This window comes from Garra rufa, chromosome 13 (genome assembly GCF_049309525.1).
Source record: "Garra rufa chromosome 13, GarRuf1.0, whole genome shotgun sequence".
Lineage (NCBI taxonomy): Eukaryota > Metazoa > Chordata > Actinopteri > Cypriniformes > Cyprinidae > Garra > Garra rufa.
Window position 1 is genome coordinate 1,398,233 of NC_133373.1, and position 27,352 is coordinate 1,425,584.

The following is a 27,352-nucleotide window of genomic DNA, read 5'->3' on the forward strand; positions in this document are numbered from 1 at the left end:
GAACAAATCCCTCAGTAAAAACCTTCAGGATATAATAAAATAATAATAAAATAATAATAAAAATGTAAAAAAAATGTAAAGTTTGGTGTGTGTAAGTGCTACTGAAGTGGAGATTTATAGCTCAGTTTAGGAGGAAAACAGCCTTTAAAAATATGTATTGTAATTAAAATCTATTGACACAAATAGATAAAGTGCTATAAAAGAAACACTTAACAGTGTCTTTTGGATTTTTCCTTTCCACTAGTCTGAAAAAACACTGTGTAAAACCAAAAAAGCCCAAAATAAAAAAAACAGTGTTTTTATCTACAGTGTCTCCGCTTAAGATCTCAAATCACGCTGGAGAACATGATCATCAGGTTTAGTTCACTGACAATCATGCTGCTATTCAGCTGTTCATTCTAATGATGCTGACACTATCGTTTGTACCAAAAACATTTGCATTTGCATCAGAAACAGAAGCATGTTCACTAGTCAGACTGTAAATCTAAGACCGAGCGCCACTGAGAAGCAAACATTGACAAACATGAAGAAGCGTTTCTGAACTATTCGGGGGAGAGACGGCGCACAGAAGAAACGCGAAAGCGCCCAACAAATGTTTTATTCATAGCATGTAGCCAGCTGGGAAATTTGAATGCAAGAGCAGCTGCGGTACTAGGACGATCCACGATTGGCTTGGCAACCGAACATCGTCCCTCAGTTCAGCGGCGCTCTCTCACTGTCCGCCGCACGCACACAGCGCTTCATACAATGATTCCTCCACCCGGAAGATGACACTAGCCTACAGGAGCCGCACCACACCGCCGCTTTAAAAGGTAAGTGGACTCTGCTGTTGTTCTAGAAAGGAAGAGTTGACTCACAGCCCAGCTCCTTCCAGACCTCTGTGTTGGCGAAGGGAAGCTCGGCCATCAGGTTACAGGCGCATTCTGCCTCCTTCTGCTTCTTCTTCTTGCCTGACACTTTCTTTGGCTCCTTCTTTGGTTTTTTGACTTTCTTGACTGCTACAAAGAAAAGAAAGAGAGCACAAAACCAGTCTTAAGTAGCACGGGTATATTTGCAGCAATAGCCAAAAATACATTGTATGGGTCAAAATGATCGATTTTTCTTTTATGCCAAATAAAGATTGAGTTCTATGAAGATATTTTGTACATTTCCTACCGTAAATAAATCAAAACTTAATTTTTGATTAGTGATATGCATTGCTAAGAACTTCATTTGGACAACTTTAAAGGCGATTTTTTCAATATTTAGATTTTTTTGCACCCTCAGATTGCAGATTATCAAATAGTTGTATCTCAGCCAAATATTGCCCTATCCTAACAAACCATACATCAATGGAAAGCTTATTTATTCAGTGGCTGCAGGTTTACATTGGACATCAAACCCAAACCAAATACTTCAAATAATAGTGCATAGGCTTGATGATGCAGAATAATTATTGTATGTTTGTTAGTGCATGTCTCACCCTTGGTAGTGTTCTTCTGTTGTGTAGTGCTCTGTTCTGTTTGTGTGGACACAGAGTTATTGTTGATCTCCATAATGTCTGAGTGATCTGGAGCAAAGTCTATCGCATGCTGCACACTCACACAGCTCTGTCTCTGTGTCTCATATGACTGAGATCTGACACTCAGCTTCACCTGACAACACTTAATCACTTCTGAGTGAATGTCTGCATTAAACACCCGAGCCAAACGCGTTAGTGTTCTAGCGAACAGAACACTGCGGCTGATCATGTCCAAACAAACAAGCGGATGTCTGACTGTTTCTGTGACAGCTGCTCTGTGAGATGCACGTTAGTTAACGTTGTATGTGTTTGTTACGAGTGTAAATAAGCTCTTGATCTTACGGTGCCGCCATTAGTGTCGCGGGGTTTTCCTCGTCAGGCGTATTTCTGCATTTACTGCACTACAGGATCAGCTTTCGTGTTAAAAACAGACCTTACAGTGTTTACCTCAGCCTCAACAACACAACACGACACACATGTTACGGGGAGTCAGAGAGGACATGCGGTGCTCCATGAGAAAGCGCTTCGAAAAACAAAGGTAATGTTATGATTGATATTGAACACTTTGAACATAACTGAACATCATTATGTTTAATCTCGTATAGAAACTTCAAAGAAAGATACACTATATGGACAAAAGACACCTGACCAACAAAGAGTTTAATAACAATGCGTTCTAAATACATAGCCATCGATATGGAGTATAACAGCTTCCATTCTTCTCTAAAGACTTTCCACATGATTTTGGAGTTTTCTGTGGATATTTTTTCTCATTCATCCAGTAGAGTATTTGTGAGGTCAGACACTGACTGGCCTCAAAGATGACTGACCTCAATCCCATCCAGTACCTTTGAGATGATGTAGTCATGTTGCTGGTCAAGGACCAGCATAAACCAGATAAAGACCAGCATAAACCAGCTAAGGACCAGTATAAACCAGCTAAAGACCAGCATTAACCAGCTAAGGACCAGCATAAACTAGCTAAAGACCAGCATAAACCAGCTAAGGACCAGCATAAACCAGCTAAAGACCAGCACAAACCAGGAAAGGACCAGCATAAACCAGCTAAAGACCAGCACAAACCAGGAAAGGACCAGCATAAACTAGCTAAAGACCAGCATAAACCAGCTAAGGACCAGCATAAACCAGCTAAAGACCAGCACAAACCAGGAAAGGACCAGCATAAACCAGCTAAAGACCAGCATTAACCAGCTAAGGACCAGCATAAACCAGCTAAAGACCAGCACAAACCAGGAAATGACCAGCATAAACCAGCTAAAGACCAGCATTAACCAGCTAAGGACCAGCTTCAGATGTTAAAGGTTCTTTATGGAACCATTTAGACAAAAAGGTTCTTCTATGCAGTGGTGTAGTCTAGTTTTTTGTAGTGAGTGTACTGTGATTTTTCCCTCCCAGCCCCATATTTACCCATCCCATTGCAACACCCCAAACGCCACCACACTCATTAATGCATACAGGATGCATCTATATGTAATTGAGAGCATTCTGAAACACTGCTTATGTGTTATCAACATTTTGATTTATTTTCAGCAAGTTTTATGAGCTGTCAATTTTCAATGCACATTTAGGGGCGCAAGTTGGAACTATTATTAACAATAATTTCAGGGCTTAAAATTAACTTTTTTTACTTGGTAGCACTGGTGCTCCCAACTTCAAAAAGTTAGGAGCACCAAAAAAAAATTTAGGAGCACCCAATTTCTTTTTGGTAATGTGCCAATCTTGATTCTTCATGGCCGATTCTTATTGCTGATGCTTATAAGCAAATTGGCTGATTTTGAAAACCTTTTTTTTTTAAATTATTTTACGCCTTAAGCAAGGGACAACCACTGCATTTTTAAACCATCTTCAATATTCAAAGCGTAAATCGAGACCGAATTTTTCAAGCATGATCTAGAGCTATAGACAATTACACAACCTATAATAGCCCACATACTAATAACAGCCTAGATATGTTATGTAGCCTAATTTGCACATTGGGGAGTGGCTCTCTAAATGTGGGATATTAAAATTGCTTTTGAATGCGCGTGCGCGTTTTACTTTTGGTTTCGTTTTAACGATTGCGCGAAACTCTCTGTGGCGCTGAGCGTGCATTCTACAATACAAGAGATTATTTTAACAAAACCATTCGAAAGTGGGAAGACACAAACGGGATTTTGAAAGCGTGTCCCCATTGGAAATGACATCTTTGCGTGAGTGGAACTCTGCCGCTGAGTTAGCATTTGATGTGAATGTACAGTATATTGAGACGGACAGGCTTGTGAAAACACTGAAAGAGTGTAATTCGAATCTGTTTTCGTTTCATAATTCATATCTCATTTACTGGTTTGAGTAACTTGATTTCAAACTCGCGCCAAGAATGACCACCAAGCTTGATGGGTGACTTCAGATCCAGGTCACAGCAGGCTACGGAAACCTTAATAGTCCATATGTCACAAGACAGACGTGGTTAAACGTACAGTATCCTCACGCTTTTTAAAATGGGTATACGCAAATCCGGCGTATTCCTGGGTATCACATAGACTACACCACTGCTTCTATGGCATCGCGAAGCACCTATTTTTTTAAGAATGTATGCTGAAGCAATTATGTTTCCCTTCACTGGAAGTAAGAGGCCTATCACCATATCCCAGGACTTTTGTCCATATATTATATTTATCAAAATGTTTGAACACTGCTATTTTCCATATAATGGAAGGGAACTAGGGCTCTCATTATGCAGCAGTGATTATAAACATGATAATGGCATGCACACTACAGTATATTCCAAGTCTTCTGAAGTTCTAAGATTGATTCTTTACGATACTGTCTGTGAGAAAGTAAGCTATTATTCACTAAAACTCTTCCTTTTCATCTCATATATAATGTGGACTTCTGAATTTTTGAACACTTTGTGCATCAAGAGTTGGGAAAACACATGCAAAGCTCTCTGTGAACCTAAAAATATTAACTTTCTATAAGCACAATTGAATTGTCTTTTGATTTAGTGTTGATATATGACCTAAATCATTTTTGACAATTTAAGATTCACATTATGATGGAGGTTCATGAATATTATTGAGATGCTGGTAAGTGTTAATCATAATTAAGAATCCTACTATTGTGAAAGTCTTGATTAATATGAATATCAATTAGGTTCAGGCAGAGGAACAGGCGACATCAGCAAGACCAAATGAATATTCATGAGCTCAGCCTTTGCTATAGTAGAAGCTGTATCTTTGTGTCTTGAATTGATTTTTTGTTCTTTGTATGCAGTGCTTCCTTCAGCAACACTGAGGCCTTTATTTCCAAACATAATTCAGTCAATACCGTCAGCCTTGACAAAACATGACACAGAAAAGGAAAAGATTTGCTTCACAATCCAACGATTATCATGCTATTAAATATTAACATAAAAAATCACCATAGTAAAACTACATACGTACATATGTTAATAATAGCTATATAGTGATTGTGTAGCATGTATGTTTTTGTAATACATTTGTGACCCTGAACCACAAAACCAGTCATAAGGGTCAATTTATACATCATATCAAAGCTGAATAAATGAGCTTTGTTAGGATAGGAAACTATTCGGCCGAGATACATCTATGGAATCAGATCAAATCTGGAATCTGAGGGTGCAAAAAATTAAAATATTAAGAAAATCGCATTTAAAATTGTCCAAATGAAGCTCTTAGCAATGCATATTACTAATCAAAAATTACGTTTTGATATATTTATGGTTGGGAATTTACAAAATATTTTCATGGAACATGATCTGTACTTAATATCCTAAAGATTTTTGGCATAAAAGAAAAATCAATAATTTTGACCCATAAAATGTATTTTTGGCCATTGCTACAAATATACCCGTGCTACTTAAGACTTCACTTACTACTACTTCACTACTTGCTACTTAAGGGTCACATTTATAAGTCAATTTTTATATTTACTTGACTTGTATAATATCAAAAAATAACATACGTGTCCAAAAATGTATTCCACATACATAAACATACAACATAGGTTTCATATGTTTTTACCTTGTGACTAAATATTTTGTATGTGGATATTTAGTACATGTGCATATAATTAATGTGCATTTGAGGAACAACAAAACAGAAGCAGAAAAAGACAAAGCTGAAACTCTTCTGCATATTCACTGAGTGTTGAATGCTTTCTGGATGCTGTGAAAGCCTCAGTTGATTGTTCTTTGTTTGTTCTGACCTTGAACCCATTGAGTGATTCTTTTCACTTTCACAAATGCTGTGGGAAGAAACGCACGCTGTATAAGTTTGCACATATATTCTGATAGCGCAGGTATTGTTTGCGGTGCTGTTATTGGCTGGGTTCTGCTTCTCTCTCACACCCTCGTTTGTATTGTGTAACATTAGACCGCTGCTTGGGTTTCAGGCCGTGGAAGGCGAGCACGACTATCCTGGCCAAGTTGACAGGAGGAACGGCAAACAGGTGTAAAGGAAGGACCGGTTCTCCGACCCTTCGCCCGGGTGATACCGACGCTTTATTCCCTGATGTTTACCTGAGAACTTTCGGCCTGTCGCCTGGAGTTAGAGGTGAGCCAATCCTGAGCACCGGGGGCCTGTTTAACGGGGTCAGGGCTTCAGTTACATACTATTTTCTCTCATCAATGCACTGTGTGTTGTATAACAAAGCAAGAAAACCTCTTTTTACGTCCAACAACCAGAGTAATTACAAAGCTCTGGTTCCACAGATGGCGTTTTGTCAGAGCTGCGTTGAACAAATATTTAAAGAATGACATGATCGTCATGTGACTCTCGCCAAACACGCTAACCACATTCTCCATGGCCTTTATAATGCCTTCACAGAGCATCATGTTTTTAGTTTGGTGGAAATAACCAGGATGTTTTCTGAAACTTGATGATTTACTCTTCTAATCTCTCTTAAAATGTCAGTCTCACCCTCATTACAGTTCTGTGTTCTTTTATTTTGTTCTTTGGAAAACTAAATGCAATCACTCTCAAAATGTAAAAAGGATTTTTTTCAAGTCTTCTGAAGTCATGCAGTAACTTTGTGTGTTGAACAGGCTGAATTTAAGTTTCTTCGAACTTATATTTCCTGTTTTTTGTCCTTTTTGGAGCTTGGCAGACATGAGTTGTTGTTTTTTTTATTGAAAACAACAAATCATTGTAAGTCATAATCTATCTACACATTTGTAATTTGTTTTTAGTTTAAGTTTAGTACATCAAGTTAAACTAAATTCAAATGATAAAATGTTATTATTTATTTATTAAATTAAATTTAATTAAATTAAATCAAATTTAATTTAATTTAATTTAATTTAATTTAATTATTTCATTTCATTTTATTTTATTCACACACACATATTTAAATATTGCTTCCCTAATATTAATATATATAATACATAATACTAATAATACTAAATTGTCACTTACAATGAAGGAATATTAATTAAAATATAGTGCTACAACACTCTAAAAGCTACTGTATGTAAATGTATATAACAAAACATAAATATATGGTAATATATAATAGTGTTATTTTATTATCATGAGGTACTACTAGATTCTTTATTAATACGTAATTTTTTATTTTTAAATTTAATTTTTAATTAAAGTGTTAGTAATTTCATTTTTTGTCATTTTTTAAAAATATATAACAATATATATTCTATTCCTATTAGAGTTTTTATTCATATAATTTGTTATTTTCATTTTTATTTTAGTTAAAGTGTTAGTAATTTCATTTTTTTATTTATAGTAATATAAATGTGTTATTTTAGTATCACTGAGGTACTATTATATTTTTTATTAATATGTAATTTGTTTGTTTTTCAATTTTAATTTTAGTTAGTTTTTTTCTTAAATATATAGTGATATATCATTATATATGTTATTTTAGTATTATTGAGGTACTATTATAGTTTATACATATTTTTATTTTTCAACTATGTATAGTTTTTTAATTACTTTTTCAATTTTAATTTTAGTTAAAAATTGTTAGTCATTTAATTTTTTCTCTTAATTTTCTTAATATATAATAATATGTTTTATTATGTATGCTATTTAAGTATCATTCAGGTACTGTTATAGTTTTTATTAATGTTATTTGTTTGTTTTACAATTTTAATTTTAATTTTAGTTAAAGTGTTATTAATTTCAGTTTTAATTTTATTGTCATTTTTAAAAAATATATAGTAATATATATTTGTTATTTTAGTATCACTGAGGGACTATTATATTTTTTATTAATATGTAATTTGTTTGTTTTTCAATTTTAATTTTAGTTTTAGTTAAAGTGTTAGTAATTACATTTTTACGTCATTTATATATATATTATTATTATTCTGTTATTTTAGTATCATTGAGGTACTATTATAGTTTTAATTAATATTTACAAATTTGTTTTTATTTTTCAACTATGTATTTTTTTTTTGACAATTTTTTCTTTTAGTTTTATTTTTTAGTTATTTTACTGAGTTAAACTAAATTAAAGTGAGAAATGTCATCATAATTATTACCATTTTTTTTATTATCGTATTACAAAAGAAAATGTTTTTAAATGTTTTTCATTTTGGTTACCTATAAACACCCAGTTTAATAGAATATTAATAGAAGAATAATTTTTTTAATGTAAATACTATTGTAATATTAATAATCATTATTCTCTGCATGTCAGTGGCGTAACGGCTAAAGGTGCATGTGATTGTGTGTGTGCCCATGAAGGCCAAACTTAGCATCAAGAGGCTTTGAAAGCATCAGAGTCACTGTATCCTCTCTCCACCACAAATCCCCTTTACCGTTAACCGTCCACCGGCATTGGTCAGCTGTCAGATCAACAACATGCTATTTATAGCCCCCAGGTATTAGCCCAGTTTGCTCCGAACCATTATTTGATGTGCTGTAAGCATCAGAGCGAAACTGAAGTGTGTATTCCAGATTGAGCTGCGTTATTTTGTTCAGTGTCTGTGGGCCAGGTGGAGGACTGTGATAATGCTGCAGCTGTAATCCGTTCTGAAATCTGTACAGTCATGCTCTGGGATTTCACCAGGGACGTCAGCACTCACTGGCGGAAGGAGAAATCTTAAATGCGGAAGAAGAGCTTCCAGGCTGTGTCAGGCAGAGGTATATCAGGATAATCGATTTCTTCCAGGTCATCAGAGTCATCTCAGCTGGACTGACTGCGGGAGATCTCCGGCACACAGGTACACACATCTCCTCATGTGCTCCTGCTCTCTTCAAGGTCATAAATGTACAGCAAATATGAATAAGCCAGCCCTAAAACACTCTTTTCTCCTTTTTTTTCCATAAATCACGCCAAATGCGGATGGATTATGACTATGTTCTCTTCTGGACATCTGTTCATCCTCCGGTGAGTGGCAAGTTTTGTTTTAACACACACTACTAGTCTAGTTTAGTTTGTTTCTCATTATCATAAAACCTTCTGATCTGGGTCTCTTCCTAAATAGTTGAAATTAGGCCTGTAGACAAATGCGTTTATGAAATTTTAGCATTATGGCTAATAAATGTAAATTCTGGTGTTTTAATCACAGCATCATTTCTCAAGTCTCTAGTCTGGTGCTCTATGTCCTCACTGAGATTCATGCCAAGCAGTGTTGGGGAAAGTTACTATTAAAAGTAACGCATAACAATATTGAGTTACTCCCTAAAAAAGTAACTAATTCCGTTACTTAGTTACTTTTTATGGAAAGTAATGCGTTACGTTACTTTTGCGTTACTTTTTAAATCTGGGCAGGGCTTGCTTGTTTGTTTTTAATATAAAAAGCTTTATTTTTGTCAAATGTAAAAGCTAATTTGTGTTTATTAGTATGGATGAATTGGATCATCGAAGGTCGGCAGCAAAGACATCGGTTAATAAAATGGGATTAAATACATAAAGGTTATTTGTATTATTGAACATATTTAATTATTGCAGGTTTGTGTTGAATTTGACTGTTTTTATTCATTTTGAAGAACACTGGATCTTTTTTTTTAGTGAGTGAGATGAATTAATGCATGTTCACATTTATTCTAGAACTAAAGGAACATCTTACTCACAATTTCTCTCAGCATGGGGACAGGAGAGCTTTTAATCAATAAATGAGGGGGAAAAGTAACTGGCGTTACTTATTTGATATTTAAGATATTTTCATGTCAATTAAAAAGTGATGCGTTACTTTACTAGTTACTTGGAACAAATAATATTATTACGTAACTTGCGTTGTTACGTGACGTATTTCTATATGAAACAGGATATTGAACAGAGGAAAGGGCTTGATTTTTTTATTAACTTGCATTAATTGTTCACCACAGGACTAGTAATTGGGTGAATTTAGAGTTTAGAGTGGACTTTAAATGGTTTGGTTAGTTTTGTTTTAGATTAATTCACAGTGCTGGTACATTATGAGGTCTGTATGTGGTCAGTGGTCATTTTCAAGGTAATCTGCTGCTCCTCATCTTTAACTCGTGGCATGTTAGTCTTACAGATCCTGACCTTGACCTTCTCTTCACTAATGACCAACTATCCGCTTAAGCTAAGACAATCTTTAGTTTATAAAATATGATGCAGAAAGTTAAAAAATAGTCTGTGGATTCCATCTGGGCATACTAGTGGCTTTACGAAAATGCTAAAACTCACAGGGCCAGGGAGAACATTTTTGTGTGCCCTGTTTGCCAGGAGAGAAGCCTAATGAAAGTTACCCTTGTGATAACCCTGATCATTACAGTTAGGGTTATGGAGCCTTTTTACATTAATTTTTTTTTGTACTGACCTTAATAAGATATTTTATATACATTTACATATAGTCCATAAGAGAAAAAAACAGTTCCATAGCTGTGCCTTTATTTGCTTTTTTTGTTTAGTGATAGTTGTTCATGAGTCTCTTCTTTGTCCTGAACAGTTAAACTGCCTGCTGTTCTTCAGAAAAATCCTTTAGCTCCCACAAATTCTGTTGTTTTTGATTTTGAGATCCATCTTTTCACACTGAGGACAACTGAGGGACTCATATGCAACTATTACAGAAGGTTCAAACACTCACTGATGCTCCAGAAGGAAAAAAACACGCATTAAGAGCCGGGGGGTGAAAACTTATTGAATTTGAAGATCAGAGTGAATTGAACTTATTTTGTCTTCTGGGAAACTTATAAGTATCTTCTGTAGCCTCTGAAGGGCAGTACTAAATGAAAAGAAAATATGATATTTAGGGAAAATAAGAAAAATATACACATCTTCATTCTGTTCAAAAGTTTTCACCCCCGGCTCTTAATGCATGTTTTTTCCTTCTGGAGCATCAGTGAGTGTTTGAACCTTCTGTAATAGTTGCATATGAGTCCCTCAGTTGTCCTCAGTGTGAAAAGATGGATCTCAAAATCATACAGTCATTGTTGGGAAGGGTTCAAATACAAAAAAACAAACAAAAAAAAAAACACAGAATTTGTGGGACCTAAAGGATTTTTCTGAAGAGCAGCAGGCAGTTTAACTGTTCAGGACAAACAAGAGACTCATGAACAACTATCACTAAACAAAAAAAAAAAAAAAAAAAAAAAAAAAAAAAAAAAAAGCACAGCTGTGGATCATTCAGGTAACAACAAACACAGTATTAAGAATCAAGCGTATGTAAACTTTTGAATAGGGTCATTTTTATTAATTCAGCTATTAATTTATGCACTATATGTAAATGTATTTCACTTGAAATATCTTATTCAGGTCAGTAATAAATAAAAAAAACATGTTTTTTATGATTTGTCTTGTTTTGTCAAATAATTTACATTTTGCAAATTCTGCAAGGTGTGTGCAAAAGTTTGTCTTCAATTGTGCTCAGCTGAAAAACTTGAGCTGTGGAATATTCTTGAAAATAGGCAGGTTTCGTCAACTAGTTCTTGTGTAGCTTTAAACATATCCACTAGTGAGCGCTATTTCACTTAAAGTCATCAGCTTCGCTCTGGTTCCTTTTGTCCGCAGTTCTGTAGTCAACATCCTTATTATAAACTACTCTCAGAGCTGACCAATAGAAGACGAGAATTCCGGACAGGCAGCGAGTCCCACCAATGACATCTCGAGTTCGAGTTCCGGCAGCCAATCAATGACGCAGAGGCGGGCTTCAGCGTGATAGTAGAGGGGAGGGTTCGCATGTCTCACTACGTTGGCTTTTCTCCCAGAAAGATTTCGGTGTGGGAATTTCAATTTTACATTTCTGAGGCTGTCGGAAGCTCTTTAACCGGAGACCACATCCTGAAAGTTTCGCTGAGCGCGTCTAGACTGAATAAGGTACGGCTAACATGGCTGTTTTTAATCATATCAGCGGTGTTTGCGTATATTTCCTATAACGTTAGGTGATTCCGCATGGAGCTGATTGAAGGCTTGAGGAGAACTTTATGATGAGCCGTTAGTCTAATGTCAGCTCTTTCAAAAGATAACACCGATAGGTGTGATTTTAATACTCGATTATGTGTCTGTCACAGGTGGCCAGTGTTTGATAACGATCCATGTGAATCTGTGTCTTAAATGAATCGTGTAATGATGATTTACAGCCTGTCGTGTTTTCATCGCATTGCTGTGGTGTTTGGAAATGTCGTTGAGCCACCAAACCCTATGTATTAGTGCTGCTGTGAGATGGAAATGTGTGTAACATATGGACAAATTCTCTGTAACCCGTGTCAAATCCCATATGGTGTCTTTATGTAACGATATAATCTCCAGTCGTGGTGTTTACACCGATCGCTGCTGTCTGTGTGCTTAAACAGCTCTTTAACCGTCTGAACCCTACCTGACTGACTCATCTGGATGCGACGCTGCACAACATCCGCGCATTTTCAAGCAACTTGAGGCCGTTAATAATCGTTTTAACGTGTTTTTGTTTGTTTGAAATTCAGCGGCACGTGCCCTAAATGCAGTGAATTGCCCGCGTGGCTGGCGCGCGCTCACAGCCCTGTGTGTGTGTGTGTGTGTGTGTGTGTGTGTGTGTGTCTGGTCACCTTTACACGCCCCAGGACATCACTACGTGTCGTCCTCGCTATGTGTTTGACGTGTTTCGATCTGGTTGCGTTTTTTAACGCGCAGAGGAATACGCAATAAAAATGTGGATGACGCGGCGCCATCTTCTGCAGCGCTGCAAGCGTTTCTCTGACGCCAGCCCTTCAGTCCAGGTCCAGATGTGCTCATTTTACAACACACACACACACACACACACACACACACACACACACACACACACACACACACACTGCGAGCGACGCGACGAAAACGTCGTTGAATGCCAAAGAAGCGTTCTAATTTACTCGCGTCGCACGCATGCCTCACATTTGGCAAAAACATGCCTCAAAGCCAAGTTTTCTTTTTCTCCCTACGCTAAAAATGTAGTTGCTGCAAGCCTGTTTGTCATATTTTTGCCATCATGGCATTGGATATATTTTAAATTTTTAAATGTAATACTTATTTCATTCTAATGAGTTTTTAAGCTGTTTAAAGCAGTGGATTTTAGGTGTACTATTGTAAAATAAGCAATAATAGTAACTAGAATTTTGGCAGATGCTATGAACAGTATGGTATTTTTTGAAGGCTAATAATAAATTATTAGTTAGCTGGCACTTTTCCAAAGGGATAGGTTCAGGCAAAAATGAAAATTCTCTCAGATGTTCCAAACCTGTATGAGTTTCTTTCTTCTGCTGAACACAAATGAAGATATTGTGATGAATTTTAGTAACCAAACAACAGTTTTGGTCACCATAGAGGGTTTGCACTTTTGTCACGATTTGCGTCTATGTCAGATAACCGGATGCGGCCATATTGGCTGTACTCAGAAATAAGCAACAGCATGGATTGCACGATTAAACTACTATTAAATACCTTGTTGTGCTAATTTATCCTGTAAAAACCACGCGGAACCACTTATAGAGAAGGACTTAGTAAGCAGGAAAGAGTGCAATATTTTGACAAACTAAAGTTAATAGGTGGTAAAGAAACGTACAAGCAGTATTAATTAAGATATTAGCCTGATATTTAACCTGACTGGAAATAAGAACAAACAAGAATGTTGTCAAGATTTTTGCCTTGGAAATCCTGGTTCAGTTTAGCCAACCACGGACGCCTTTTTTTCCTCAGATTTTTTTTTGCACTCTTCTCATTGATTTATAACTTTTGGCAGTCTGTAATACTACAAATGGTTTTTTTTTTCAGTCTGACCGATTAGTACAACCCAAAACTTGACGATAATTTATCATTTTCAGCAACAATAATCAGCAAAATATGCAAGTTTGGATTGGTTCAGTGGCATTGTTTAAATTCAGTGTCACCAATATGGCCGATCGCATTGTTAAAACTCTATTGACCATACTATGGAAGTCAATGGCTACCGTCAACTGTTTGGTTAGCCACATTCTTCGAAATATCATCTTATGTTTAACAGAAGAAATGATTACATAATTTAATTTTTTCTCTCTAAAGCCAGTGATTTTTAACTTCTGTTCCAATACTTTAACAACACATTTACAGTTTTGATGTTGATTAATGGTCACATGATATTAGGGTTGCAAAAAGGTGGAACATTTCCAGTAAATCTCAGAAACTTTCCAGAAATTTGGAAAACTTTTCTGGAATTTTTTTGTAATATTCCTGGAATTTTGAAAAGTTTCTGGAAATGTATCGAGCATTTTTTTTACTGATATGTTGATATGCAGCCAAACAAATAAGATATATATGTATATTTAGTTTGGTTAAGTGTTTATTTTGGTATTTATTTCAGTATTATTTTTTGTGCATCTTACTGCAATGCGAGTTTGTTTCTGGATGCAAACACAGACTGCCTAGTGCACAAAGTATGACATTTGATTGTGCGATTGATTGTATGATGCAGGGTCAGCACAGCTTTAGATTGAACTTGTTTCCCGTGTGAATCACACTCACGGTGTGTTGCTGTAACGCTTCTTATTTTAATTTCTAATACTCTCTAATGCATGTACGAGTCTGTATTGTGTGGTGAATAGCAACATGCATGTGATGAAGTGGCAAATATTTGCATTTGTAAGTGTCAGTGTGGATCATGTGATGTGTACCTGCTAATATTTGACCAGAAACGGCCGCCAAAAAAGCACCAGTGCACGGTTTCATTCCCATTCAACTGTCTCAGGATTTCAGGACTTGTTTTGACAATGCAAAACAATACGTCATGTGAAACGTGTGGCCCCTCCCTGCTGCGGCCACTTTAAGCCGTTGTGAGCGCTGTAGGGATTAGCTTGTGCTCGAGTGTCAGGTTTTTGGTGGAGTATGGATCTCTATTGGGTGAGCTGTGAGGGTTTTACTTCCAATTGGATGGTTTTCCGCTGGTCGCAGAATCCACCGGCTTTATCCCAGACCATCTGTCGGATTCGTGCAATGTCTTTACGAGCGCTCAACACACACATGTACACAAACAGACAGCAGAAAAGCATCAGAATAATTTCACATGTTTGTTGTGAGATTACTGAGCGAGTGCAGCATGTGTTATGATTGAAATGAGAAAGTCATTGTCACTTTTCTTTTTTGCTTGTTAGCCTGCAGCATGCCAAACTATTTTACTTTTTAGTTAAATTGCAATCATTCATGTTAATTCGATTTGGTTTGCTTCAGGTTGTTGTTGCCACCCTTATTGCTTTGGGTTTTGCCTAGTTACACACCATATCATTTTCCTTTGATTGATAAACATCTGAGTATGACAGACATGCTGCTTTGTTTGTGTCTCCCACATGTGACCATGCAACACATGTACAACCTTACAGTTTCATCAACACATTAACAAAGCCGTGTTTTCAACCAAACCGACTGAAAACTACTGCATGCCACTATGAAAAAATATTTAGGAGCACCAGTTAGACTGACTTGATCAGCATAATCGTGTTTGCGCTGAGGGGTGCTTCAAAGTTTTCTACTTGTTTTTGCAACGTTGAGTAATGCATCACAGACATATCTCAATCTTTTCAGTGTAAATAAGAGAGTGATTGTGCAGTGTAGAGAGCTTCGTTGATTATAATGGAACTTTGTGAGATCGTGATGAACTAAGATGACAGCTTTTAATGATTTTTAAGGGAGTTTGTAAATTGGATATTGATTTAATACAACAGTTAAGTTGATATTGCCTGATTTAGTCTATTTCATTGTCAAAGATAGTTGGAAACAAGTCACAACTGAGCCGCTGCGCATCTCGATTCATTTCGTTTATGAATGAATGAATGTGCCTTTTTAAACAAGGTTAGTGAGTCAATGAATCAATTAGCCATTCATAAAGACAGTCACTTGCTTTAATTGACACAAACAAATCAAACGAATGCATGTTTCAGTAATTAAATCAGTGACTTGTCTGTAGTACAAATTAATTTTGTTAATACCATTTCGTTTGATTGATTGGTAACTTATTTTTATTGTACTTACTAGCTGAAAACTAGCTGAAAATATCCTCACCCTTAGGCCATCCGAATTGTAGGTGAGTTTGTTTCATCATCAGATCTGGAGAAACGTAGCATTCAGTCACTTGCTCACCAATGGATCCTCTGGAGTGAATGGGTGCCGTCAGAATGAGAGTCCAGCCACATAATTGTTTAGAGTGAGCTGTTTTGGCTTGTAAATGGTGCTTGATCTGAGATTTCTCTCCTGATTCAGACCAGTTTTTCACTGGAGGATGCATTATTATGGAATGAGGACTCATATTTTAGTTAAAACGCCTTACATGATGGATTTGTTTCTTTCAAACACCCAACTTTTGTCATTTCAAGACATTACCTGATGGACTTGAGTGGTGTGGATTATTGTGATGTTTTTATCAGCTGTTTGGACTCTCATTCTGACGGCACCCATTCACTGCTGATGACCCATTCATGAACAAGTGATGGAATGACACATTTCTCCAAATCTGATGAAGAAACAAACTCACCTACAATTTGGATAGCCTAAGGGTGAAGATATTTTCAGCTAGTTTTACATGTTTAGGTGAACTATGCCTTTGAGATACTAATGTTTATTTTCAGGATTTGGCTTAAATAGTCATGTGACCGCAGTGAGGCATGGTTACCAGTCAGTGAGTAGTTAATTGTGGGTGTTTGTTGGGTGTTCATGTGGTGTTCAGGGTCTCTGGGGTGAGCTTCAGTCCCTGTGGCCTTCAGCATGACTGAGTTGTTTTTCTGATGGTCGCTGTGGAACTGCAGTCACTGTGAGTTAGAGCTGACATCATTATTTGACTAATCATTAACTTGATACTGTTCACCGCGTCAAACACAGATGCAGCGCTGCAGTGATACGCGCCTGTTCATACACGCACAAGCATCATAAACTAGCGTCCTGTGATTCCTGCAATGTGAACTCAATCACAAAACACAGGCAAAAAAAAAAAGGAAATTTGCTGTATAGTATGAACTGTCATAGAATTTTGTAAAAATTGTACACGTAATCAAATGATGTGAAAGTAGTGTGTGTGAATATTGATGCACTGCTGTGTGACGAAAACATAAAGCACGAAATTTTTGAAAGGTACAACACATTTAATAGAGCACCGTTGTTAAAAATATAACTTTCAAGCTTTCAATTGAATTGATTAGACATATTTTTTCATGATTAATTTAATTAAATCTCTAAAAAAATGAATGTGATAAGCTGATTTCAAAGTGCCCTAAAAAAAAAACCATCACATTTATAGCCTGACTTTTTAATGGCAGGTCTTGTTGGTCACTTTAAATCATCAAAGTGGTGCTTGATTTCACACATTACTCCGCTGAAGCGTTCAGCTGTTGTTTTTAATAACATGGCTAGAAATGAGGACAGGTCTGAGGGTGCGTTTCCTGTTGGAGCGCTTTTGACTGTGCCCTGCTAATTCTGGGGCATGCTGGGATAGCGATTGCTTAACCATTCGGAAGAGTTGTGGGAATATCTATGTGAGAGCTGCTGGGCTTTGGACCCACCGGCGTTACATCATGCAGCAAGACTTCAGTCCACTTCAACTGCTCACTAAACCAGCTGGATGTTGGGGATGAAGTTGGGATATGGCCATCATCTGCTAATCATGGTAACTTTCAGTGTCCTATAAACCTAAAACAGTGGTTTGCGTGAGAGCTGATGACCCGTCTAAATGACATTTACAGCTCACTCAGCGACAGTAAGACCATACGACAGAGGATCAGCTGTCCCAGTCCGCATGTTCCTTTCAGACTGATTAGAAAGAGAGCAGAGGAACGGCCCGGGGTTTGGCCTTTTCCCAAACGTAGTTAAAAACGGCTTATCTGCAGGACGCCAATTTAGAGAGTCAACCTTTCACCTGAAGCCTAATAGAAGAAGTCATTTGGATAAAATGCGCTGCTCTTCAAATCACAGAGCTTTATATCAGTTGAAAGAGCGGTTCCCTCGTGTCCTGTACAGCACTGCTGAATTTGTCTTGCAAATCCTGTAGTGTGCAACAATCATTCGCCTCTCAAGGACAAACAGTGCCTGTATGTGTTAGCCAACTGTAGTTGCATTTCCATTGTTACTAATTGTTACTAATACCAACATGTTGGTGATTCTCAAAACCTGGCAGCAGTTCCAGCAAACCTTTTCAAACAGCATTGCAAACTTGTGTGGTTGAAACTACAGCTTTACCTTTAGTTTTGTTGTAGTTTCTGTTTATGCAGTGTGCATACTGTGTGTAGTATGTCAATCTTCAGAATGTTGAACACTGTATTAATGTTGTTGAGTGAGATCTCATTGGTCAGCATTAGTATGTCAATCAGCGGACATGTTCTGATTGGCTGTGATTTGTCATTTTTAGTGAGGACAGAATTAATGATAGCTGGTTCAGTGGCTTTTGAATCATAGACTAAGTGACCAGCACAAGTGCATAATTCTTACAGGTTTAAATCATATTAATGTTCACTATTTGCTCCACTATGAATTTTGAAGCCTAAATTCAGTTGTCAAAAGTAAAACACTAAACGTAGGCGGGCTATAAACGATCACATGGCTTCAGCGCCACCACCATAAAGATACAGATGACTCTTTCAGTCTTTATTCAAAACATCTCTGAAAGTTTGAGTTAGAATAGTATGATTATAAACAGTGAGGTTGTAAAAGCGACTTGTGATTAGATGAGTTTACCGTCCATTGTGACTACTCCGACTGTAGTCCCATTTAGACACTCATTGGAAACTGGTAAAAGCTTTAAAACTCACAGGGAGTATTACTGATGTATTGTGTCATAGAATTAAACATGAAAATATTTTCAGCTTTAATTAAAGAGCAGGTCATATCGTATTTTTAAAGTCCTAATATTGTTTTGGAGTCCCCTACAACAGGTTTAAATGCATCTAAGGTCAGAAAACATTGTAATTTTCTCAGAAAATATGTTTAATATTAGTAATTTGTCAATCATTTCAAAACGATTAGTTCAAAGTTGTTCTGATCTTAAGGTCTATAAAATTCTCCCCTCCATAAGCCTACTTTGCTCTGATTGGTCAGATGGCAAAGTCTGTTGTGATTGGTTTTTCCATATACAATGCAAACAATGCTGCACTAGGTAAACATTGCATATTAGCACAACAAAACATGATATTTTGAGCACTCAATTGAAAATGTACACACAGCGTATTCATCATACTTACAGGTTGTGTTTCGGAGATGCATGTTGGTCCAAATAAAGAAGGTATGGACTTATCTTTCATTGACAAGCGTTTAGCAAATCCTGTGTTGAACTTGCCAAGATTAGAGTAGCAGTCCTTGGTAAAATGACAAGCACACAACAATAGCTTTGAATTGTATTGATGTGGTATCATGGAAAAATGAATTTTAATTCATTTACATCATCATCTTTCGGCAATGAAAACAAAACAAAAATTGCTTTCACAGCACAGAACACAGTGTCATATTCACATGATTTTTTGAAAACCCATATGACCTGCTCTTTAACCACAGACCTTATTTCAGGTGTTTAACCAAAAACACATTTAAAGCCCATTGATTCTGGAACTGGAAGTGTTAAAATGCAACTTGTTTCTGGATTTTAACCTACAAAAATATACCATTCCTGCAGCTCTCTCCAGGACAGTATTAACATGGTGAAAGTGGTATGCGAACACTGTAGTGTAGATTCAGACTCTCATAGGACCTCCTGCACACTGATCGCTGAACAAACACCATCTCTGAGAGTCTTTCCTCTCTGATGTTGGCTCTGAATCATGGAGATTATGACAGTCCTCATAGTGTTTTCCAGTCACGTGAGCTTCCTGTGGTCTGATCGGGGTCTCGTCTCTGGCTCTCCTGACAAATGCCTCTTCATCGCAGTGAATGCTAATTGATCCTGTTCCCACTGATGTTGTTGACTGAGTGCCACCATCAGCAGAGCAGGGATTTGCAGTGATCTACACGCCGTGTTAGCCAGCGCTCTGACGTCTCCTCTCTCTGTTCAGCTCTTGTGTGTGCTGATGGCTGCAGGTGAACAGCAGCACCTGTGCTCATGTCAATGAGGAGCGGCTGATGCTGTCATTAGAGAGGAGCTCGTCACCTACATGAACCGGAGCGGGTCAGGACACTCTCTCTGTGAATGAAGGCATTGTGCTGCCGGGACTCAATGGGTCGCTCCGGACAGCAGGAGGAGCGACTGAAACGGGGGCGAAATGAGAGACGGGGAAGATGAGTGGATTGGACTGACAGGCTTCCTGCCTTCCACATCAACTCTGGCTAGAGTTAATAGTACACTAGTGTTGCATGATATATATACCTACTAAAAAGGTATTGAGATATCCTGCTTTAAAAATTAGAATGATTCTGCATTTTACTAGTACCGGTACTTTAAGAAAGCATTTTGATAAGAGCCGTATTAACACTATTTATTTAGGGTCATATGATTAAAGCAAAGCATAAACCGTGGACTGAATTGCAGGATCCAGTCATAAAAACTGAATTTACTGTATAACACGGAATTTGCCTATTTAAATATGAAAATGCACATTCTGTGCATCTCTGTATGAATGAATGGGTGCACAGTTTACTACACACATACTGAAGCGCACGTGACACTCGCTGTGTATTTTTAAGCATTTGCCGCCTCAGTATATGAGTACATGAATGCATAAACATAATCTCTAGAACTGCTGTGAGAGTCACTTCATGAGCATTTTACCATTAGTTTTAAGAAAAAAACTGTTTCATAGCATATACAAACAGAAACGTAAAGGCAGCAATCCGTCAGAATAAAAGTTCGGTTTAACTTGACAGAAGTATTAATGTAACGATAGTACTACTACTACTACTACTACTACTAATAAAAATATTATTAAAACAATATTTAATGAATATTTACAAGAAAAGTAATTTGCCACAAGACATAAGACAGTATTTCTGGAAAAATAGGAAATAAATAATTCTTTATAAAATCTAAATGCTTTTGATTATTTAAATGTAATGATACTATTAAAATGGAATGCAGAAAATTAATAGAAAACAGATTCACAGAATTTGAGAAAAATAAAACAACTTAATACATACGGTCCTAAAATGTCATTTTTTTAGTTAAAACTTTTAAGAAATTGCAGTTAAATTGTGCACATTTTATGATTTCAATTAATTAAACATACTTTTTGATTAATATTTTTTAATGTAATTAGTAAAATAGAGTCTAGAAAAATTTAAAACTGGAAAAACAGAATCCAGAAAAATTTAAATGAATTTGGAATTTGGGAATATAACAAATTTCATAGGGCCCTATTCATTTGATTTGTGTCTTTGTTTTATTGTATTTGTCCTTTAGTTTTTTACTTGCATCTATGTTCTTATTATTAATAACAAAGATAAAATAAGAAAAATTGACTACATAATGATATAAAGTGTTATTGTGAATTAAAATTACTATATCGTGAAAGAAGATTTTATTTTATATTTTATTACATTTTTTAAAGGGGGATAAAATGCTTTTTTTAAATGGGTAAAATAACTATAACCTCCATTTAGATCATCTATTATTTATTTACTTGTCGTTTTTGTTGTAGTATCAGTTCAATAGTAGTATCGAGTTATTTTAGTCAGGTACCGTATCAGAGTCAAAATTTTGTTATCGTGATTTTTTTTTTTTTTATTCCTGTAATTTCTATTTAAAACAGGAGAAAACCCTGATGATTTCAGATCTCATGTCTTGAGTTGTTGTTGTTTTGAGAGTGTGCTGGTTTATTTCTGCAGTTCCGTTAGTGGACAAAAATGAAAAAGCTGAAATGAGTCATGCATGTGTCCCTGACGTCTGAGTCGTGTAGCTGTAGTAATGCGGCTCACTTTACCCCGGTGGCGGGTTACTATGGTGATGTGCGCACCTGTGCGGTAGTGAAGCGGTTTGGCCCTCCCAGTGAGACGAGTTCGTTCCGCCCGCTGAACTAACGTGAGATGAATAAGAGGAGCTGAGCACAATAGTCATTCAGAGCAGAGCAAACAGCACGTCTCAATCCATGCTCTACATGCATGTTTGTGGGATGTCTTTGTCTGATTTTCTCCTTGTCAGGACTGATCTGGCCTCTATATGAACAGCTTTATTATGCTCTTCCTCTCTCAAATCCCAGAAACACACACAAACGAGTGTGAACATGACAGACGCTCTGGTTTGTGTCTCGTTTTATCTAGTGTCAGATTTTACGACACCAGTACTGAATGATTGTTTCTCAACACGTTAATTCAAAGAAATTGTGTACTGGTTTTATATTGCAAGCACACAAATGAAGGCAAGATGATGAAGTTTGCATGAGATGAAGGCTGTCTTCAGTCAAAGCTGAAAGAGTGCAAATAAAACGACCCATTTGTGACTCTGGACCACAAAACCATCATAAAGGTCAACTTTTTGAAATTGAGATTTTTACATTATTTATACATAGCCTTCCATCAATATATGGTTTGTTAGGATAGGACAATATTTGGATGTCTATATACAACTGTTTGTAAACCTGGAATCTGAGGGTGCTAAAAAATCTAAATATTGAGAAAATCGCCTTTAAAGTTGTCTAAATGAAGTTCTTGGGTGTGTAGTTACCCTCATCCTCAGGGTTGCCAGATTGAGGATCCGCAACAGGAATGAGTGCAACTGACATGGAAGGCAATGAGCCTTAGACTGTAAGGGTGACGAATTGTTTTATCCATGTTTAATGTCTCTGATCATAGAGCTTGGATGGAAACCAGAGCTTTTTATGTTGGGTAGAACCTGTGGTGCCTGACCCAGTTCATTTGGCTGCAGTACGCTGTGTTTTCTGCCGACTGACGGAGTCTCATTCGCTTCTTCACATTCATTGCTGTAGTACAGTCAAAAAGTGAAAGCTGAAGTGTGTCATTGATGTGCTTTAAAAGGTTAAAACACAGGAAAAAAACATTTTTGGTTCCACAAAGTCAAATGTTCTTTAAAGAACCATCTCTCTCTCTTCTTTTTTTAATGATCCGAAGAACTTTCTTTCACCCCAAAGAATCTTTTGTGAAACTGTTCTTTATGGAATCATGAAGCACCTTTATTTTTAAGAGTGTAGTGTCATCAAACAAAATAGAGTAATGATAGTTTTGAACAAGTTTCCTCATCTGAATTTGATTAGTTTTTTGGTTCAGGAGTGACACACAGGAGCTTTTCTCTCTCTGTCTTTGTTTCATAATGTGATGGGTGTTGTGCTGGTTTCCTCTGTAATCTCCTGATGCTGGAATCAGACAGGATGCCAAACGGATGATATGAACATTTTGAACACAGTTTTTTCAGCACCCAAAACCACAAGGCTGTTTGGGACAGATGGCCGCACAGATTACATAAAGCAGCATGTTTTTGAGTGTTTGCTCATGGGACATTTTTCCGCTTAAACCTCGTTAACAAATGTCTGTGTGTCTTAATTAGGAACCGGTGGGTGATGACCAAATCTGAGTTGTGCTGGTTGTAGATTACTGGATGATAAAATGTGACCCTGGACCACAAAACCAGTCAGAAGGGTCAATTTCCATTGACGTATGGTTCGTTATGATAGGACAATATTTGGCCGTGATACAACAATTTGAAAATCTGAGGGTGCAAATCTAAATATTGAGAAAATCATCTTTAAGGTTGTCTAAATATAAGTTTGTGGCAATGCATATTACTAATCAAAAATTAATTTGTGATATGTTTACAAAATATAAGATACAAAATATCTTCATGGAGCATGATCTTTACTTAATATCCTAATGATTTTTGGCATAAAAGAAAAATTGATAATTTTGACCCATGCCATATATACGAATATACCCGTGCTACTTAAGACTGAATTAAAAAATGTTTGCAGGGTTGCGGTTGAACTGATGCTGATGGGTTTTTCAGCGTGTCACGCCTTGAGTGCAAAAGGTTGACACTGCATGAAGATTAAAAACCCTTTCAAACACAATCGAGATCAATGCATCCAGTTCCTGCTCTCACATGTCGTCCGCTGTTATTCTGCCCAACGCTCATCTGAACTGTGTGCATCTGGACTGATGTTCTTCCTCACGCCTTTGGCTCGTGTTCTTGTGTTTGAATTATGGGTCAGATGCAGTCCAGTCCATCTAGAATCCAGTCCTCTGCGGATCCACGTGTGTCCCAGCGCGGGCCTTGGGTCCGGCTCGGATGGGTGGGAATGCCATGATGTCATGTCAGATAGGAGTTGCATCCAAACAGCTGGAAGTGTTCGGCCGGTGATCTCACGCTGGAGCGGCTCGAGTGTTGATGTCATGATGTGTGGAGATTGTGTGTGTGTTTACATTGGTCTTCCTCTCATTGATCAGCTCAAGATGTCCAGCTGTCGGCTGCAGTCCTGACTGAAACTAAACCTCAGTCTTCACTAGAGCGGTGTGAAGCAGTGCTGCTGATGGCTGTTCAGGGGTTAAAATGTCAACAATATAAGTCATCGAACACACAAAGCAACAAAAGTGTCACTAACCTTTGGATCTAATCCCAGTTTAATTATATTTCCCATAAACACAAATGTGCAGTCATATGTTCTGCTCTGTGCTCTGAGATGGATGGGGAGATTTCTTGTGTTTCCTCTGTCATAGTAGATGGATTTTTTTTCACTGAGCTCAGTGCAAATGCCCTTTTCGGGTCACTGTCCTGGGAAAAATGTCATCTTCCTGTTTTGTTTTTTTCTTCTTTCCTTCAGTCAAGACTATATAGACTGTCTACATTGGCTCACTAAGTTTGGGAACAGAATCTACATTTCCTGCACATTCAGCTTTCCTAATGCCATTATTTACAGAAAAAAAAACAAAAAACAGAATAATCGTGGGGAATTATGCACAATGTGACTTTATAGTTTAAATTCTGGCTGCTGAGTATTAATTTTATTTGTAATAAAATACATTATTTTTCTGCCCACCATTGGAATAACATTAGTCATGGTTGGAAATGAACAGGGGCCTCGGTCAAAACTGCTGCCAGAAATCCCCCCAAGTTAACACTGTGGCAGTTAAAGGTTAACATTTAAAATTTAATATTAAATATTACATGAGATATTAATAAAAAGGCTTATTTCTGACCTTAGTGATTCTGATTTAGTCCCATAAACTAGTGTTGTCACAATACCAACATTTTGAATTTGATACGATACCTGACTAAATATAAAATAAAAATAGATTCTGAACTGATACTACATTAAAACCATAGAACGACAGGTAAAGTAATTGAAGAATATTTATAAAATAATAAAAAACCATGTCTTAGTGCCACTACACAGGACCATGGTTCATTTCACAATAACAGTTTATATCATGATATAGTCATTTGTGTTATTTATCTTTGTTAATAATAAGAACAGAGATGCAAGTAACAAACTAAATGACAAATACAGTAAAACAAAGAGAAATGTAATTATTTGTGCTTTATGAAATCAGTTTTATTCCCAAATTTAGTTTTAGTTTTTTGTTTTAAATTTTTCTAGATTCTATTTTAATGGCTACATTCAAAATATTAATTAAAAAGCATGTCTGATTATTTGAAACCTACATAATTAAAAAAGCAGTTTCTTAAAAGATTAATACAAATATTTTTAAGGCCCTATTTTATTTTTTTCTCAAATTCAGTTTTATTTTGATAAAATTCTGTGAATCAGTTTTCCATGAATTTTCTGGATTCCATTTTAATAGTTTCATTAAATGGTTATAATTAAAACATGTCTAACTCATTTATAAAGGTTAAGCACTGTCTTGCTTATTTGCGGTTCTTGTAAATAAATTCTGGTTGTTGTTATTGTTATTGTTTTAATAGTTCTATTAGTAGTAGCACTGTCATTACATTAAGTAATATTTTTGTCAAGTTAAACTGAACTTTTATTTTGAGTTGCTGCCTTTACATTTCTGTTTGTATATGATTTGAGAATGTTTTTTTTAAGTAACGGTAAAATGTTAATGAATTGATCCACAGCAGTTCTAGAGGTAATGTTTATGTATTCATCATGTACTCAAATATTGAGGCGGCAGAGGCTGAAAACACAGTGAGTGTCACGCGTGCTTAAGTATGTGTTCGTGTGTTCATTCATACAGTTATGTGCAGGATTCATATTTAAATAGGCAAATTCTGTGATGTTCTGCGTAATGCTGCAAATTCAGTTTTTTATGACTGGATCTCGCTTTATAGGACCTAAATAAACAGTGTTAATATGCCTCTTATTAAAATACAATCTTAAAGTACCGGTCCCAGTAAAATGCAGAATCATACTGTATTTAAAAGCAGGGTATTGCGATACCTTTATAGTACCAGTATATCATGCAACACTACTATAAACCTGTATAAAAAACGCATTCGTTTTTTTTTGTCTTAGTATCTAAAACTAGGGCTGTCAGGAAAATATTCATTCTGACTGGTATTGTGATTGTTATTAGTGTTGGGTATTGTTTGAATTTGATCAATTCCGATTCCAATGAGATACAAAAAATCTATTCAAAAGTCAAACATTTAGATGTCAAACATATTTATTAGCCTTTTGCCTATGGTTTTACAAAAAAACAAAAAAAAAACAAGACTAATTTAAATTTCAAACATTAAGGGCTGCTCGATTATGGCAAAAATCATAATCACGATTATTTTGGTCAATATTGTAATCACAATTATGACTGGGTCTAAAACTTGTGATTAATTTAAAGATAGCAATACAACAGAAAAAAGATACAAATAAAAAAACTTAGATTTTTCTTGGAAAAAAACTGAATACTTTTATGCTAGTCTAAAGTAGTCTAACAGCCTACTACAGAAATTGAATGTAATTGAATGAAATTATTGAATGTAAATTAAACGGGGTCTTCACTGTAAGAATTAAACATGCTTTTTTCTTATTAAAACTACAAAAGTCCTTCATTCAAGAGCAGTGAGTGATTTGTTTTTTTTCTCTTTGTATTTTTACATTTTAATATTAATATTAAGCACAGAGACAGCAGAAGGAATATTGTTACACACAAATTTTCATTCTTAACATTTTATGATTGTTTAAGACATAACTGACAAAGGTTTATATGAATAATCACCAAGCGCCTCATTTTGAAATATGTATGTGTGTATTTGACTGTTTAGGTACGCATTTTGAGTTATCGGAGATTTGGAACCGGTTCTAAAATGCCCAACCCTATTTGTAATATCAGATTTGGTAAAAAAGAATGCATGAAGCATGATTTAATTCTCTTTTTTTTTTTTTATATAAAATTATAAAATTATAAATTTAATTTAATCTTTCTCTGAGATTTTCAGCAGAACCCCAAGCATCATCTTTGTAAATGTGAATAAGTTTGAGGAAAGATAGTGAAAGACACTGCATTTCTTTTTGTATCAATGTGCTGATAAACCGCTCACAGTGAGTCCAGGGTGGTGTTGACTTCGAGGGACCTACACACACACACACACACACACACACACACACACAC

General features: G+C 36.3%; 2 protein-coding genes and 1 long non-coding RNA gene across 18 annotated transcripts in view; 2 read left to right on the forward strand and 1 right to left on the reverse strand.

Moving 5' to 3' along the window:
• Positions 1-1,982, reverse strand: part of LOC141283608 (A-kinase anchor protein 7) — a 286,494-nt gene extending 284,512 nt beyond the window's left edge. The window contains exons 1-2 of one of the 2 annotated variants that reach the window (XM_073816917.1): positions 1,463-1,982; positions 858-995 (exon numbers count right to left, since the gene is read on the reverse strand). In XM_073816917.1, coding sequence (XP_073673018.1) covers positions 858-995; positions 1,463-1,730 — 406 coding nt within the window. In that variant the 5' untranslated portion in view covers positions 1,731-1,982. Of the gene's footprint in view, positions 1-857; positions 999-1,462 lie in introns of both variants that reach the window. The other variant, XM_073816916.1, reaches the window with a different exon arrangement.
• Positions 597-8,690, forward strand: LOC141283612 (uncharacterized). The gene is made up of 3 exons (XR_012338180.1): positions 597-812; positions 5,915-6,075; positions 8,552-8,690. It is a non-coding gene; the product is annotated as an uncharacterized lncRNA (long non-coding RNA).
• Positions 8,691-11,629: 2,939 nt separating this feature from the next.
• Positions 11,630-27,352, forward strand: part of epb41l2 (erythrocyte membrane protein band 4.1 like 2) — a 93,311-nt gene continuing 77,588 nt past the window's right edge. For all 15 annotated transcript variants that reach the window (XM_073816899.1, XM_073816902.1, XM_073816912.1 and 12 more), the window contains exon 1: positions 11,630-11,767. The gene's annotated coding sequence lies outside the window, so the exon portion shown is untranslated. The remainder of the gene's footprint in view (positions 11,768-27,352) is intronic.